This window comes from Eptatretus burgeri, chromosome 4 (genome assembly GCF_056783735.1).
Source record: "Eptatretus burgeri isolate ZD-2024b chromosome 4, Ebu_testis_v1, whole genome shotgun sequence".
Classification (NCBI taxonomy): domain Eukaryota; kingdom Metazoa; phylum Chordata; class Myxini; order Myxiniformes; family Myxinidae; genus Eptatretus; species Eptatretus burgeri.
Window position 1 is genome coordinate 61,541,343 of NC_140964.1, and position 14,889 is coordinate 61,556,231.

The following is a 14,889-nucleotide window of genomic DNA, read 5'->3' on the forward strand; positions in this document are numbered from 1 at the left end:
TTCAAGTAAGCGCTTATTGCCTCGATTGATACGCAGCTGTCAAGTTGATGGCCTCGCACCACTTCTCCCATGAGAGTCCTTTGTCAAATCAAGACCACAGAGGGATAATTGGTCTCCATGTGCTTTCCTTGGAATTGCACCTTCTCCTGACCCACTAATTATAAGGATAACCTTGTCACCTAATATCAGTAGAAAAATCTTTGCCAATGAAAGCTTCACACCAGAGGCAGTTGTGCTGATAAAACTACTCCGTGAAACAGATATATGATGAATCAGTATTCAGGAAAAGGACGTCTTGCCCATACAGCCCGTGTTGCATTCCCATTTGCCGCACCGAATTGCCAAACAGGTCATCTCACACGACAGGCGACAAGTTTTGAAGGGATGAAGATTGTTGTTGACACCATCTGGATATATTGTCCATTAGGAGATCGTTTCCATCGTTTTGTTCTTCCATTGACGCTATAATGTTTCCACCGTGTTTATCTTCACACGATGTGCGTGGGGAGGTTTCAGGCAGTATAGCCCGGGTTAGCTTGCCGTTCAAACAGTGCATGAAGCTTTCAGAAAAGGAGTTGCATTCAACCCTCATAACTGTTTCGTTCCACTTGCTCTTATCCATCCATCCATCCATCCATTGGGACCATACTCTATGCAGAGCATTGGTGCTGCATCAGTAGTCTCCTTGGCTATTGGGCACAATCCTGGACGGGTCGCCACTCCAACACAGGATACCAGCATGCTGGCACTCATTTTGCCAACCTTGGAAGGATGGCAGGCAGAGTCAACCCCACCAGGTATTAATTCAACAGCCAAGTGGGATTTGAACTCAGGATCCAAGGATCCCAAGCCCAGCACCCCAACCATTAAGCCAACACCAGGCATACTTGTTCTCAGCATGTCTAATAACTGCCTCAAAAGCTTTCCAAACGTCCATCTGATGCAACTCTTCCACACCATTATAAGCCTGTTCAATAAGAACTCGCTTTCATGAGCTAAGATGACTTTACAATTGCCTTAGTGTTTCTCTATAATATTGGTTTGCAGACTTGGTAAAACTCACCTGTCCTCGTTTTATACCGCTGTCTATCGAGAATCAATCCATCAATCAATCTATACTGCAAGAGGTGTGTGTGTGTGTGTGTGTGTGTGTGTGTGTGTGTGTGTGTGTGTGTGTGTGTGTGTGTGTGTGTGTGCGTGCGTGCGTGCGTGCGTGCGCGCGCGCGTCACCATTTTTCTAAGAGATGGACAAAGAGATGTCTTTGTCAAACTATCAGAGGTTCATCAATGAGTCATGGGGAGGGGAGTGTTTTACGCAAAAATAAATTTGTAAAAATATTTTGAAAAAAAAGTTCAATTATTTTGACTCTTTTTCTTTTTTTCATTGCTCCATAATGCCTAAGCCTTTGTAGCTATGTGAAAGGTAAAATTAAATGATCCCCGATCACATTCATTCGTGGATGTAGGGAAGTGTTTAGGCCCCGACCAAAAAGCAAAAGAAACAAAATTTGATTTCTTCAAAATGCCAACAGGATTAGAACAGCACCTGGCAATGCCAGCTACCCCAGCTACTTTCTTATATAGAGTGCTTTTAATTTCGAAGCCAAATCTCAAATTGCTTTGCAAACACGTTAAAATATCAAGGAAAAGGAAATCGGGGATATATGGAATTTTATGAGTTTTTCTTTTTTTACAAGTGAATGAATAAGGTTCATTCACTTAAAAAATACTACCCGCTACCATTATCTACCCAACAAGCCAATAAATCATCCTCCACCTGCTCTGCATATGTGAATGCTTCGTTCATACCCATTGATCTGATCATGTGATTGTATCTCCTCTCATGGTATCATTGTGTCAGAGATGGACCATCGTTTATCCTTATTTTATGTGAAAGACGAAGCAATAAATATGTTTTAACCACACCTTCTTGACATGTGGTGATCATAACTACCAAGTTTGTTGAATTTCTGCAAAACCGTTCAGGGGGAGATAGCATAACAGCATGACAGACAGACAGACAGACAGACAGATGGAGCTGATTACAATATCTCCTCCCCCATTTATTTTAAAGAGTAGGGATGAAAATCAGAAACACTTCTGCTTTGTCAACTTGTAAAGAGCAGGAAGAGTTTATCCTCCTTCCAAAACATACGTTTTGATATTTAGAACTGTTTAAGAGACGTTTTTGATGTTATCACAAACACAGGCCTTTGGCCACTCCTGTAGGGTCGGACGGACCAGGAATCATTGCGAATTTGCAAGTAAGTTAAAATATTAAGGTGTATCGGACTTTACCTGTGGGATAGGTGTGAGTCAAAAGAAAAATGGTCGAGTGAGTTATATAAAAAATAAATTATTGGTTAATTGTTCCTTCTAAATCTTTAGCCGCAACATATTGCACTCAAAACCAGGAGCACGGGTACACTGAAGTACACGGCCCAAGTCATGCCTGTAGATCAACGCAACACATATTTGTGCATTCCACACAAAACCACAACATGTACAGATACACACCTACACAATGCAGTACTCGAAGGAGTGAAGCAGGTGGATCCATTTTGTACCACGAGTTTGGTTTCAAGTGTTTCTTTCACGGCACCAAGAGGGACTGAAATGTCTCCCGATTCAAAAGACTTCTGAATGTAAAGCAGGGAGTGTGAGGGTTCGGAAACTCCATCGCACAGTTTGTATGCAGTCTACATAAGTGCAAGTGGAGAGTCAGTGAAGAATCCAGTCCCTCGGAAACTTGGCAACAAACCAGCAACACCCAAACGACAGTCCAGAAGAGGACTGTCCACCATGCATGCAACACAGTGGCAACATTCTGCCAGCTGTCTGCTTGCTCCACAATGGATCTCGACTCTCCTTAAACTCTCCCAGCAACCTCACCCACTAACCCGTTTCTACTGAAATCAACACTGGACCGATGATGTTGTGGACCAGAATTTTTTAGCACAACCCCTCTTTCACACCTCGAGTTTCTCACCTGTTCCCAGAAGATTTTGTTTCTGGTCTCTCTTTCTCTAGGCCTGTTCAGTACTGTTTTAAAACATTCACAAGTCCTTGGAAGTTTGTTCGCATATTACACCGAATGTATAGATGGCACATTTCCGTTTTGAAGGGGTTGAACAGATGAGAAAACAAAGACAGAAAGAGATATTAAATTCACTCCTGAAGCAGCATGTCAAGACCACTGTCATGTAAATTATATCCCAGATTTTCAGACAGGAAGGTGCAGAGGTAGCACACCTGCCTTTGAGTTGGATTCAATTCTGAACCCTACTTTACACTTGCATCACGAATCACGAAGTGTTCCGTCCCTCGTAGGGACGTTAAGCCGGATGTCTCGCCTGATGGCATTGTTGGATCCCACGGTATCTTTCAGGAAGAGTAGGTGAGTTGTACCCAGCGGCCAGCATCCTGGACAAATTTCAAATTCTTACCCTCTTCACTTTCAGTCGAACGTGAGGCATTGTCAGGCCGTTTGTGAAATATTAAGGCCAAAAACTTACCCCAGTAAATCCGATAAGAAATTTGGAAAATTGGAGCCATTTGTAGTCGTAGTAGTAGTAGAACAAGTAGTAGTGCTGGTGGTGGTGGTTCCAGAAAAGATTTACAAAATGTACAATCCATGATGTTGCACCCTCTTAAGCTCACAACAATCCTGCAGTGCAAAGTGCAAGAGGCTGGTCTAATACTCCAATCAAGTGACATTTTGATCATTCAAAGTAATAATGGAATTGACAATGAAACAGCAAGTACATGGAACCTTCAGGACACATTCTTCATGAGGTTGAACCATTAATCTCCCTTATTCACTTCCAGTGGTAAACCTCCCTCCATAATTCAAACCGTTAGCTTCGGCTGCATGAAGCAGGGACACATCATTCGAGTAGTTATTGCAAACACCCTTAAGATAAAAGTGTCACTTTGGGAAAATGCCTTTCATTTCATTCTCTCTCATTCTCTCTCTCATTCTCTCTATCATTCTCTCTCTCTGAAGCAGAGTGTTCACCTGCTCCGGGATTTTTAAGGCATCATTTACAACCACGTGCTGCGTGCGCTGCTGCTCCGTGCATGGAAATTTGAGAGTACGCAGCAGCACTAATTTTTCTCACAGTAAACAGACGTATAAATTTCCCCTGACATTGCCCATAAGGGCTCGGCGGTACCTCTCCAGGCCTAATGAAGGCTGAGAGTGCAGCTGAACTTGAGTGGTTTTTATAAAGAGTGACTAAAATGGTTCTTTTGTTCAGAATGTGCCGGCAGGAGCCGATTTTGGCACCAAAATTGGGCAAGCAGTACTAAACGCACATATGGAATACCGCAACACGTATTGCAATACATCTTGAAAAATGTCTGAGCAGGTTGCTGATGTATTGCTGTGACATCATAGTGTTGGGGACATTGAGAATCGCCTGCACAGATTGGTCATGTATTGATGTGACGTCATCGTTCTTTATATGTTGAGAAATGTCAGAGAAATAGAAAACACTATGATGTCATAGCAATACATTCCCAAACTGCTCAAAGTTATTTAGCCGAAAGGTAAAACGATTTTTTAATAGAGTGTTTTCCTATCTCATGAATAATGGTTTTGTAATCTATTTTGCCGAGATGATTATATAACTAGCAGAGACTTGCAGAACATCCGTGCAATGTAAAATGTGACTTGAAATCCAACCCCCCCCCTCTCTGGTGCCACGGTCTCCCTCACAAACAATCGCCCTCTCAACCCTCAGGCTTTAATCCCCTCCCCACTCCAGGCCTTCAAAACCCCTCCCGATCATCCCACCACAACACGCCACCCCACCCCGCACCCCCCCCCAAACATCAGACACACAAACCACCATCGAAACAGCAACAGCATGACTCCTACATGTCATGGCTCATCAGAATCGCCTGTCCAACTCACAATCCCACGAGATGTGCGGAAACCCCGTGGAATTGCAACTCTCAAGAGCCTAATTGTGCCAATAAACGACCCAAAACCAATTATCTTCTTTGTAATGCATAATGAAGTCACCGATTTATGTCGAGTCGATATGTGTCGTTTCGATATAACGTCTTTAATACATTATGGAACATTAGTCGATTTAAGTCGCCCTAGTCCGATATGACGTCGTTCAAACCTTTTAAAGTACAGTATACTTATCTTTGTCCGATACCCGGGATGCATATCTCTGTTTATTCACAATGTAAATAAATGCTTTTGTGTCCTTTGTTCTCCCTTCCCGTTTACGGTAATTTTCATCGTACAAGACAATACCCTTTTCCCTGGAAGTCCGGGCCTCGACTTATCTCTGGTTTTCGTCTTTAAGACATGAAATTTCATCAATGAAAAAAATTTGCAAAATATCATTTGTTTTTTTTTTGAGAATTGTATAATTGGTCATTTACAACACACGACAGCAAGTTTACACTTAATATCATGGATGTGTTCTGAGAAAGTGCGACGTGGAAAGACGCGCTGTTCTGGCACATGCGCCCATACCTGACCTGACCTGACCTGACCTGACCTAACCTAACTTTAACCTCACTTAACGACATGTTAGAGACATATATTAAACAAATCAATAAAGAACGCAAAAGGACAATTAAAGGAACAGTTCCACATCCACATAGCTGCCAACTCCAATGCTTCTGGCTTTAGTCTCTCGCTTTTTGTATACTTCAACAAACTACCAATTTTATTGCCCAATAATAGGAAAAAATACCACTTTCACAAAACTATATGTGTCATCGATCGAACAACACGTCCTTCTCTCACCTCGGTTGCTTCGCCCTCTCGCATCACATCCGACCACCTTTTCTTCTTTCAATGTTGGCAAATATGCCATTATAATTTGCAGTGGTACTCACCAAAATGGAGGGATAAGATTGCTTGTCGGAACGGGAGAGGTACGGGTGTGGCGTGGCGAGTGGAAGGGGTTACAGGGAGGGAGAGGCAGGCCTTCGTATCTCAGGCAGACTGTGAGAATAATTTGTGGGCTGGGAAGGCACAGGGGCAGGTAAGCCTGCAGTGATACGGCACTGCCCTGATGAGGATTTCGGGTCAGTCGTACGGCGAATCTGGAATTGAGGTATTGAATGAGCCGCGAGGTGAATCTGGATCGGAGAAGTCATCATCCAGATGGCGGGATCTGAGCGCTTGGGAAATACGATGTGGAATTATGTACTGATGTTGAGTGATTATTTGGTGTACTGAAGTGAACTGTGATCGGATCAAACATATTGAGACAGTGCTCAGTGATCAAGCTCTTTCATGGATAAAATGGGCTTTTATTATTACATGTCCAGTGTTTATGTTTATTAAGTAGTTGTGAACTGCGATAAAAGGTAATGTGCTCTGATAATTCTGTCACTTGGAACGTAGTTTCGGGGAGTTTATGAAATGGCGCGTCGTCCGTCTGTCCACAAATACTTTCAACTTCGCTGAAACTACACATATGAGTTCGATGAGACTTTACCACAACGTTCATCACCATGTATGTACCAAAGTTTGTTCATGGCATGAAAAAAATTGGGCCCGAATGGGATCTGCTGGGGTTGCCTCCCAAAAGAGGTATTATATTTGCTTTCTTCTCATAAACTACCCATGCAATTCTTATGAAACTTGACAACAACCTTCATCACCCGTGATTTACTAAAGTTTGTTCATGAAATCAGAAAAATCGGGCTCTAAGGGAGTGTAATGGGGGTTGCACCCCAAAATATGTATTTGCTTTCTTCTCCGAAACTACACACACAATTTCGATGAAGCTTGACCACAACTTTCATCATCCATGATGTACCAAAAGTATGTTCATGACATTTAGAAATTCGAGATCTAAAGTGGTCTATTGGGGGAGGGGGGATTGCCCCCAAAATAGGTATTTGCTTTCTTCTCAGAAACTACACAAACAATTCCCGATAAAACTTGGCCACCGCCTTCATCACCCATGATGTACCAAAGTTTGTTCATGGCATTAAAAAAGAAAATCCAGAGGTATTCACTTTCTTCTCCATTACATATTTTGTCAGTCATCCATGCTTACCAGTGGTTCCCTGGTTATCTTATCCAGCTGCTACCATGTTTGTGCCCAAGGGTATGGCCCCTATGTTTATAAATACTGTACCTCTGTATGATAAACATATTGAAAAACTATTTACATTCCTAATTTTTCCGAAATGTCATTCCACAAAGCATTTCAAATAATATACACAAAACATCTCATTCGTATTCATGACCATAAGTGGTGATGTAGTTGAGAGTGTCAGGGTGAAATTAATACCTCTATTGTTCTGACTGACTGACAGTTTTGCTAACTACTGTAATTGATTTTGCTTTGCCTTATACTCCAAATCGACTTGTCTATGAATGAAGGAAAGAAAAATTGAGAAATTAGCCAATTTGACTGATACTCCACATTGTATATTATGTTAGGCATAGTGGTGTGTGCCTGTAATCTGGCTACTTGGAGGCTGGGGTTGGGGGATCACTTGAGGATGGGAGCTCTGCATTGTGCTGTGCTAATTGAGAGTACAAAGCAGCCTGACCTATATGGTGGCACCCAACTCCGATTGTCAAGTCAGGCCAGATCAGATATGTGACATGCTTTGGGTATCATGTAAAACCCATACTCACCAGTTCATGGACAAGTGTCAGCAACTGAACTGGCTCCCCTCACCAGGTTGCCCTGATGTGGAGGTTGTATGGACATGGACACCCAGTAGGATTAAATACAAAACTGCCAAAGGGCAGAGGAACTCCTTGTGAGCCAACGGCCATCCATATCTGCTACCAACTGCATCCGTTGATGTCCTGCTGCAGTTTGTTACCTTCCCTAGGAGTTTGATGGCAGGATTTGCACTCTGGCCACCACAAAACACTTCACTCCGCAAAACTGTGTCTGGGTGGTGCTGAGGGGTCGTCCACCAGACATGGTCTCCTTACGTTAACCTGAGGTGGTCCCTTTGGGTGGTTGCCTGGAATGTCCTATCCCTAACAGATGGGGATGGGCCAGGGATCTGCATGGGGAATGGCCAGATGGAGGCCCCTTGAGTGCGGCAGAAAGTAGATGCAGTGACGTGCTGTGGTGCATGCTCCCCATGTATGTATGTACTTCACTTTGACTTATAGGCACATTAAGTCACTTGGTCTCTGAGTAATTCAAGTTGCCTGATCACAAATGGCTTTAGTTATTAATCGACCATTAAAGGACAGATTAGGTTCGGGATGATTAGCATCCACACAGAAAGCACCCTGTGTCTGGCGCAGTGAGTGTCTGAACCACCATTTAGGTGCCGGGTGTGAGGGGGTATCAGTACTCAGATACTCGGTACTTAGCCGGCTCAGATGTTAAGTTCGGTAGTGAATGCTACCATTCCAACATGGAGGCAGTGTGATTTTTCAGAGGACAATTGTGTGTGCAGTCAGGCTGATTGTCTAACCAATGGGTGGAAAGGAATGTTGCACACTGATGGATTGACAGACAGATGGATGAAAAAGTGTATTATTATATAGACTATCAGGAAAGCCTATCAAAATGATGGACAACCCTTCTATATTTTCACACTAGTCAACCTTGAAAACTCATTGTAAATCTGAAATTGAGCACAAAAACCTTCATTTATTCCACAAATTGCTCATCCCTTTATGTGGGCAATGCAGAGGCAATTGTCCGATGCAACCCAGATTACATACATCAAGCAAAAACATGCATAATGCTTATGATGGCCTTCAAAACTCAGACTAAAGCTAAAATTACGCAGATATACCTTCATTTATTATAAAAATTGCTAATCCCTTTATTTAGGTCATGTGTAGGCCACAGACGGCGACCACAATCACTCCTGTAAATAATACAAATATCGTGGGTTACGTACATGAAGCAAAAACATGCATACTGCTGATGTGCAAATATAATACATCGTGATTATATAGCTCAGATAATTCAATTGCAATTGGCCATGGACCGACACCATATTCCCGAGGCTTATACATCCTTACAAAATGGCGGACGTATTGTATTTCAGGTTACAATTGTGGGTGGAGTCGGGCCAGCTGTCCAACCAATGGGGTGAAGGCAGTCCATACATACATACATGCATACATAGCCCATAAACAAACTGGCATATATATATATATATATATATATATATATATATATATATATATATATATATATATATATATATATATATATATGCAGAGTAGTCGCCCTACCGGCGATCTTGTTCCAAGCATACAACATTTTCTTCTGATACACACCTTTATTTGGGTGGTGTGTAGGCAAGTGACAGCTCTATAGGAAACATAAATAACCCGGGTTATGTGCATGAAGCAAAAACATACCCACTGCTTAGAATTCAAAACACCTCAAAGCACTGGAAAACGTGGGGACAGGAATACCGTATGTGGTGGAGACTTGTAATACCAGGAAAAATCTGGAGGCGGCGCTCCACGATACACATTTATATAGATAATTTGCATCTCCCCCCCTCCCGCCCCCCTCCCACTTACCACCTCCCGCCCCCCCTCCCACTTACCACCTCCCGCCCCCCTCCCACTTACCACCTCCCGCCCCCCCTCCCACTTACCACCTCCCACCCCCCCCTCCCACTTACCACCTCCCCAAGCCACCGGCAAAGATAAAAAACACCCCGATACATTAAATGGTGTTATGCTGATCCTCTGTAGCAAATCTGGATGTAATTGGGCCAGAACTGTAGAGGGAGTCGAGGGACAAACAAACACACAAACATTGGTCTGTGAATTATAGTAAGGATAAGAGAAGCCTGGTGTTGGCTTCGTCGTTAAAGTGGCTGGCTTGTGATCCTTGAGTCCTGAGTTCAAGGCCTGTTGGCTGCTGAATTAACAACATGTGGGGTTGACTCAGCTTGTCATCCTGAGGTTGGTGAAATGAACACCAGTGTACTGATAATAGCGACACTACATCAGTGGGACAGTGGTGTCCCGAACCAATGATGCAACTAACAGTTTCAAGGCTGCACGTGTGTGTGTGTGTGTGTGTGTGTGTATGTATGTATGTATGTATATATATATATATATATATATTTTTTTTTTTTTTTTGATGAGATGTTAATTAGTTATTCTTCACTCAAGATGTGAGGTATATTATAAATGGGATTCCAGGTAACTCTCAATTTACGAATGCTTGATTTACGTTTTTTCAACATAACAAAACTGACTTTTTACGGCATGTTCTTCGATTGACATTTGCATTTTTTGCTTCAACAGAATTAAAATGCTGTACAGTACATTAAAGCACTATGGAGGAAATTTCAAACAGCTCTCCACTCCTTTCGTGAGCCATTTCACAGCTATGCGTTTGTTGTACGCTATCGTCACAGCCATGCGTATCCAGCGTCAGTCTACCCTTGTTCGCCATCTTGTGCCCCTCATTATGAAGTGCTCCATCAATTAAAATCGGCCGTCACTTCCTCAAGATCAACTGCTGCCCGAGAAAAATGTTCTCACTTGGTTGTAACGCTGTAACATGAAGATGAGCATAATAAAACGTAATGAGAAGGGCGAGAAACTCACCGTCATTTCCCATTTATGGCGAGTACAGAATCCTTGAAAAGCTGAAGGATTTCATATTTCTTTAGCACTTGCAGGGGTACCCAGCATTGCCAGGTGCTATTCTCATCATGTTTGCACTTTGAAGAAATCAATTTTTTTCCAGTTATTTTGTGGGGGCCGATAACACTTTCCTACACCCATTCAGGAATGGGATTGGGGATCATTTAATATTGTTGCAGGGCTGGGCGTCGACCGCGATCACGACTGCTAGATGGAGCCGCAAGTCAGCTCGACCGATCGCCCGGAAATCAGATCGTACTTCTGGAAAACTCCGGAGAATACGGGTCCTTTGTTATGGACCGTGAAGCGTCAATATTTCCACCACGTGGTACAGGGTTATTCGCTAAATCTCAAAATACCTAGAGACCATGTGGCGATCTACCGAGTCTTCACACCCTCGACGGCACCCGTACGGAACGAGCGGCTTAGCGAGCTCGTTCCGTGTACGATCCGAGCGGTTTGATCGCCCAGTTCCGTCGGTCGCGATTGTCCCGTTCTAACGGCAATGGCCAGCTAATTCCCTGGCACGCGGCATGCTCAGTCAATGCAAGAATGGACACGAACGAGCTGAAAACATTTAACAATTGGGGGTTTATTTAAACAATAGGTGGGGAATGAGGGAAGCACATAAGAGCAGAGCTAAACCGACTATTGAGAATTGCAATGCAGTCAATGTACAGGCGAAAAGCACTTAACAGTTCATTACCTATCAGACGGACCCACGGACACACACACACACACACACACACACACACACACACACACACACACACACACACACACACACACACACACCCAAAACCCAAAACACACACCCAAAAGAAGTGGTGGCTGACGCCTTTATTGAAACCCCCAACTCGGAGGGAAGGTGAGCTGGAGGTAAGGGTCTAAATTGGACCTTTCCGCCTTGTGCGGTCTTCCGGCTGACTCAGTCGGCGCCCGTCCTGGCCACCAAAACCTCGACTCTGTTCGGCGGATGGTCCCTCTCAAGCTCGACGCTCCAAAGGAGAAGGAGGAAGAAGACGTTCCAGACGACCACGACCAGCCCAGACCTATCAGATGACGACGACAGGGACTTCTCCTTCCACAACGACAGGAACTTTCTCTTCTCCTTTTTCCCTTCCCCTTTTCGATTCACTGACTCTCCTTTTATGCGCTCCATGTGTGGCTCGACCCCTCCCCCCTCGGTATGCTGCCCAGTGCATCGGTGGGTGGGGGCTCGCCCTTTCCCCTCGTAAGTGCGCCGAGGATGCCGGGAGCTGAGGCTTTTGCTTGTTGTTCAGGGGGTGCGAGTTGACCTCTCCCCGAGTAAGCATGCGGAGGACACCGGGAGCTGAGGGCTTTTGCTTGTTTTTCTAATCCGAGCTGGAGTGGTCCGCAGCTGTTGTTGTAGTTGAAATGACAAGAAATCCTAACTACCAAAACAAATCACAGTGCATTTACATTGATTTACCCATTAGACAAGGGAAAGGAAGCTCTAAAACACATAGCGAAATATCTGAGCTAAAGGACCTGAATGTTGAGTGTGATCATGGCTTCCAGATTCGCAACAATATTACCTTTCACATAGCAGCGACAAAGGCTTCGGCACCATTGAGATTTTTTTTTTTTAATCCCCAAAAACCCAACTTGTTTTTTCAAAATTTTGAAAACTTTTTTTTTGCTTAAAACACACCCGGGCATTCACTGATTAACACCTTAAAGTTTGATGAAGATCCGTTTGTCCGTCTCTGAGAAGAATGGTGACACAGACAGACAAACTAACAAAAATCTCGTATTATGTAAATTAAGTGGGATTTATTAATGCAATTGTCTTTTATTTCAGGTTTTTATTCATGTTATTTGTAATAATATTTTTGTGTTGTGAAAAGAAAGGATTATGTGAGGGAGGCTGAAAATTTGTGGTCAGGAACACATCCCATATTTTTCGCTCATCTGGAATGCAATTCCCGGAAGCTGATGGGATGGCGCGTCATTTGTCCATCAGTCCGTTCATCCACAAACACGTGCAATTTCTTCTCTGAAACTATGCACAAACAAAATTTATTTTGTGCAGAAGTTAAGCATTTACTGACTGACTGCTTAATTGATGATTCTTTGTTTGGGGTTCATAAATCAGAACATCCCCCCATTGCACACGCGCGCGCGCGCACACACACACACACACACACACACACACACACACACACACACACACACACACACACACACACACACACACACACACACACACACACACACACACACACACACACACACACACACACGTGGGTATCCAGAGGTCAATGGGACGGATGTCAGTTGTACGAGGGGGTTGCCCCCCAAAATCGCCATTTGCTTTCTTCTCCGAAAGTATTTCTGCAATTCCGACGAAATTTGACCACAACCTTCATCACCTGTGATGTACCAAAGTTTGTTCACGGCAATAAGAAAATCGGGTTCTGAGGGGGTCTATAGAGGGAGTTTATGGGGTGGGGGGGTTTGCCTCCCCAAAAGAGGTATTTGCTTTCTTCTCAGAAACTACACAAAAAATTCCGATGAAACTTCACTTCAACCTTCATCAGCTGTGATGTACCAAAGTTTGTTCACGACATGAGGAAAAGCGGGTTCCAACAGGTTCTACAGTGGGGTTGCCATCCAAAATAGGTTTTTGCTGTCTTCTCAGAAACTGCACACACGATTTTGATTGAAGGTGACAACAACCTTCATCACCCGTGATGTACCAATGCATGTTCACTGCATTTAAATCAACAATCGATAGGTGTTTACTTTCTTCTCCATTACATATTTTGTGGGTCATCCACGCCTACCAGTGGTTCCCTGGTTTTCTTATCCAGCCACTACCAGGTGAGCGCTCAAGGGTATTGCCCCTATTTTTTACCTTTCAAATAATGGGAAAAGCAGTTCAAGTTATGGTTTTTTTATTGGTTTATATTCCCTTCTCCAGGAATGCATCCCTTTTGTAAATCGAGTAATACCTGTACATAAGTTTATTTCACTGTGGCCTCATCGGAAATTTATACGAGGAGGTCTTTACCTCTGCCACCAAAGGTGGAAGGAGGTTATGTTTTCACCCCTGTCTGTTTGTCTGTTTGTTTGTGTGCACGATATCTCAAAAAGTTGTGCACTCATTCAGATGAAAGTTGGTGGGCAGGTTGGGTGTGTGACAAGGACGATTTGATTCGATTTTGGTGAAGATCCGGATATGGCTACTTGTATTTTAAAAGTGATTCTTCACCATTGAAAGATTGAGCCAAATACGATATATAGCATGATATTTCAAAAAAATATTGGGCACGATATGTTCTACTGGATCAGGTATTGCATGGCGGAGGTATGTGCTCTGCCGAGTACCCTTCTAGTTACATGTTGTGTTTACCTAGTCTGTCTTATGGAACCTTAAATGCACTGATATAACAATTATAAGTAGATATAATAATAACAGCCACAGAAGCCAACACAAAAGTTGTTCTAATTTTGACCACTTTTGTCATGTTTTGAAGATGGTTTTGTATTTGATTCCATTGTCCATGATCGCTCAATATCAATGACGTCTCCATTAATTTTCTTTTTCTTTTATTCATCTGCCCAAAGCACTGCCCAGGTCAACAACGAAGCTTCTTTAAACCTCAAAATGAGTCTTCATGAACATAAACATTCCAACAGATCATCTTTTAGCTCCAGGGATGGAACAGGAATCCTCAGCAGTGTCCTGAATATGCTCGAATCACCACACCAAGGTGCATGGTTCCATGGTATGGACAAAATACGGGATGACGTTGGACAAGCTGATGCTCTCAGACATCCCCTATGTACCTTGTGGAAGTCCTTGCGGCCTCACGCCTCATTTACACGGTTTCCTTTGGAATATAGATCCCATGAATTCTTTCTCATGTCACAACCAGCCGTTTACTCATTAAGGCTGGTAGGTATCAATGATAAACCACCTCCAGTGAGAAATTAGTTACAAAGCTTCTTCTTCGGTCATTGCAGTGGCTCCTGAACTTGTGAATCTGAGCCGATTCGGACTGATATAAGTAATCACGATCAAAGTCCATCATGTCATAGTACGTCATCATTCGGCATGGCCCGAATAATGAACTTTGGCTGATGAAGAGATTCCCAGATAATGTAAAGTTATTGTGAGGAACTGTGTGTGGTTTGCTATTCACTGCTGTATACTTTTATAGATACAATATTTGTATTATTTTTTGATAAGTGTCATCAGTCACAAGTAATTATAGTGCACTGTTTACTGCATCGAGTCATTTACACATTTCATATTGTAAATTTTCATG

The 14,889-nt window shown here is 43.1% G+C and overlaps 1 protein-coding gene and 1 pseudogene across 5 annotated transcripts in view; both read left to right on the forward strand.

Moving 5' to 3' along the window:
• LOC147028184 (trafficking kinesin-binding protein 1-like) overlaps positions 1–14,889 on the forward strand; it is a 65,377-nt gene that overhangs the window by 50,253 nt on the left and 235 nt on the right. For all 5 annotated transcript variants that reach the window (XM_085878322.1, XM_085878321.1, XM_085878323.1 and 2 more), the window contains one exon: positions 14,186–14,889. This exon is cut by the window's right edge and continues 235 nt beyond it. In XM_085878322.1, coding sequence (XP_085734448.1) covers positions 14,186–14,555 — 370 coding nt within the window. In that variant the 3' untranslated portion in view covers positions 14,556–14,889. The remainder of the gene's footprint in view (positions 1–14,185) is intronic.
• Positions 7,425–7,566, forward strand: LOC147028185 (signal recognition particle RNA; annotated as a pseudogene).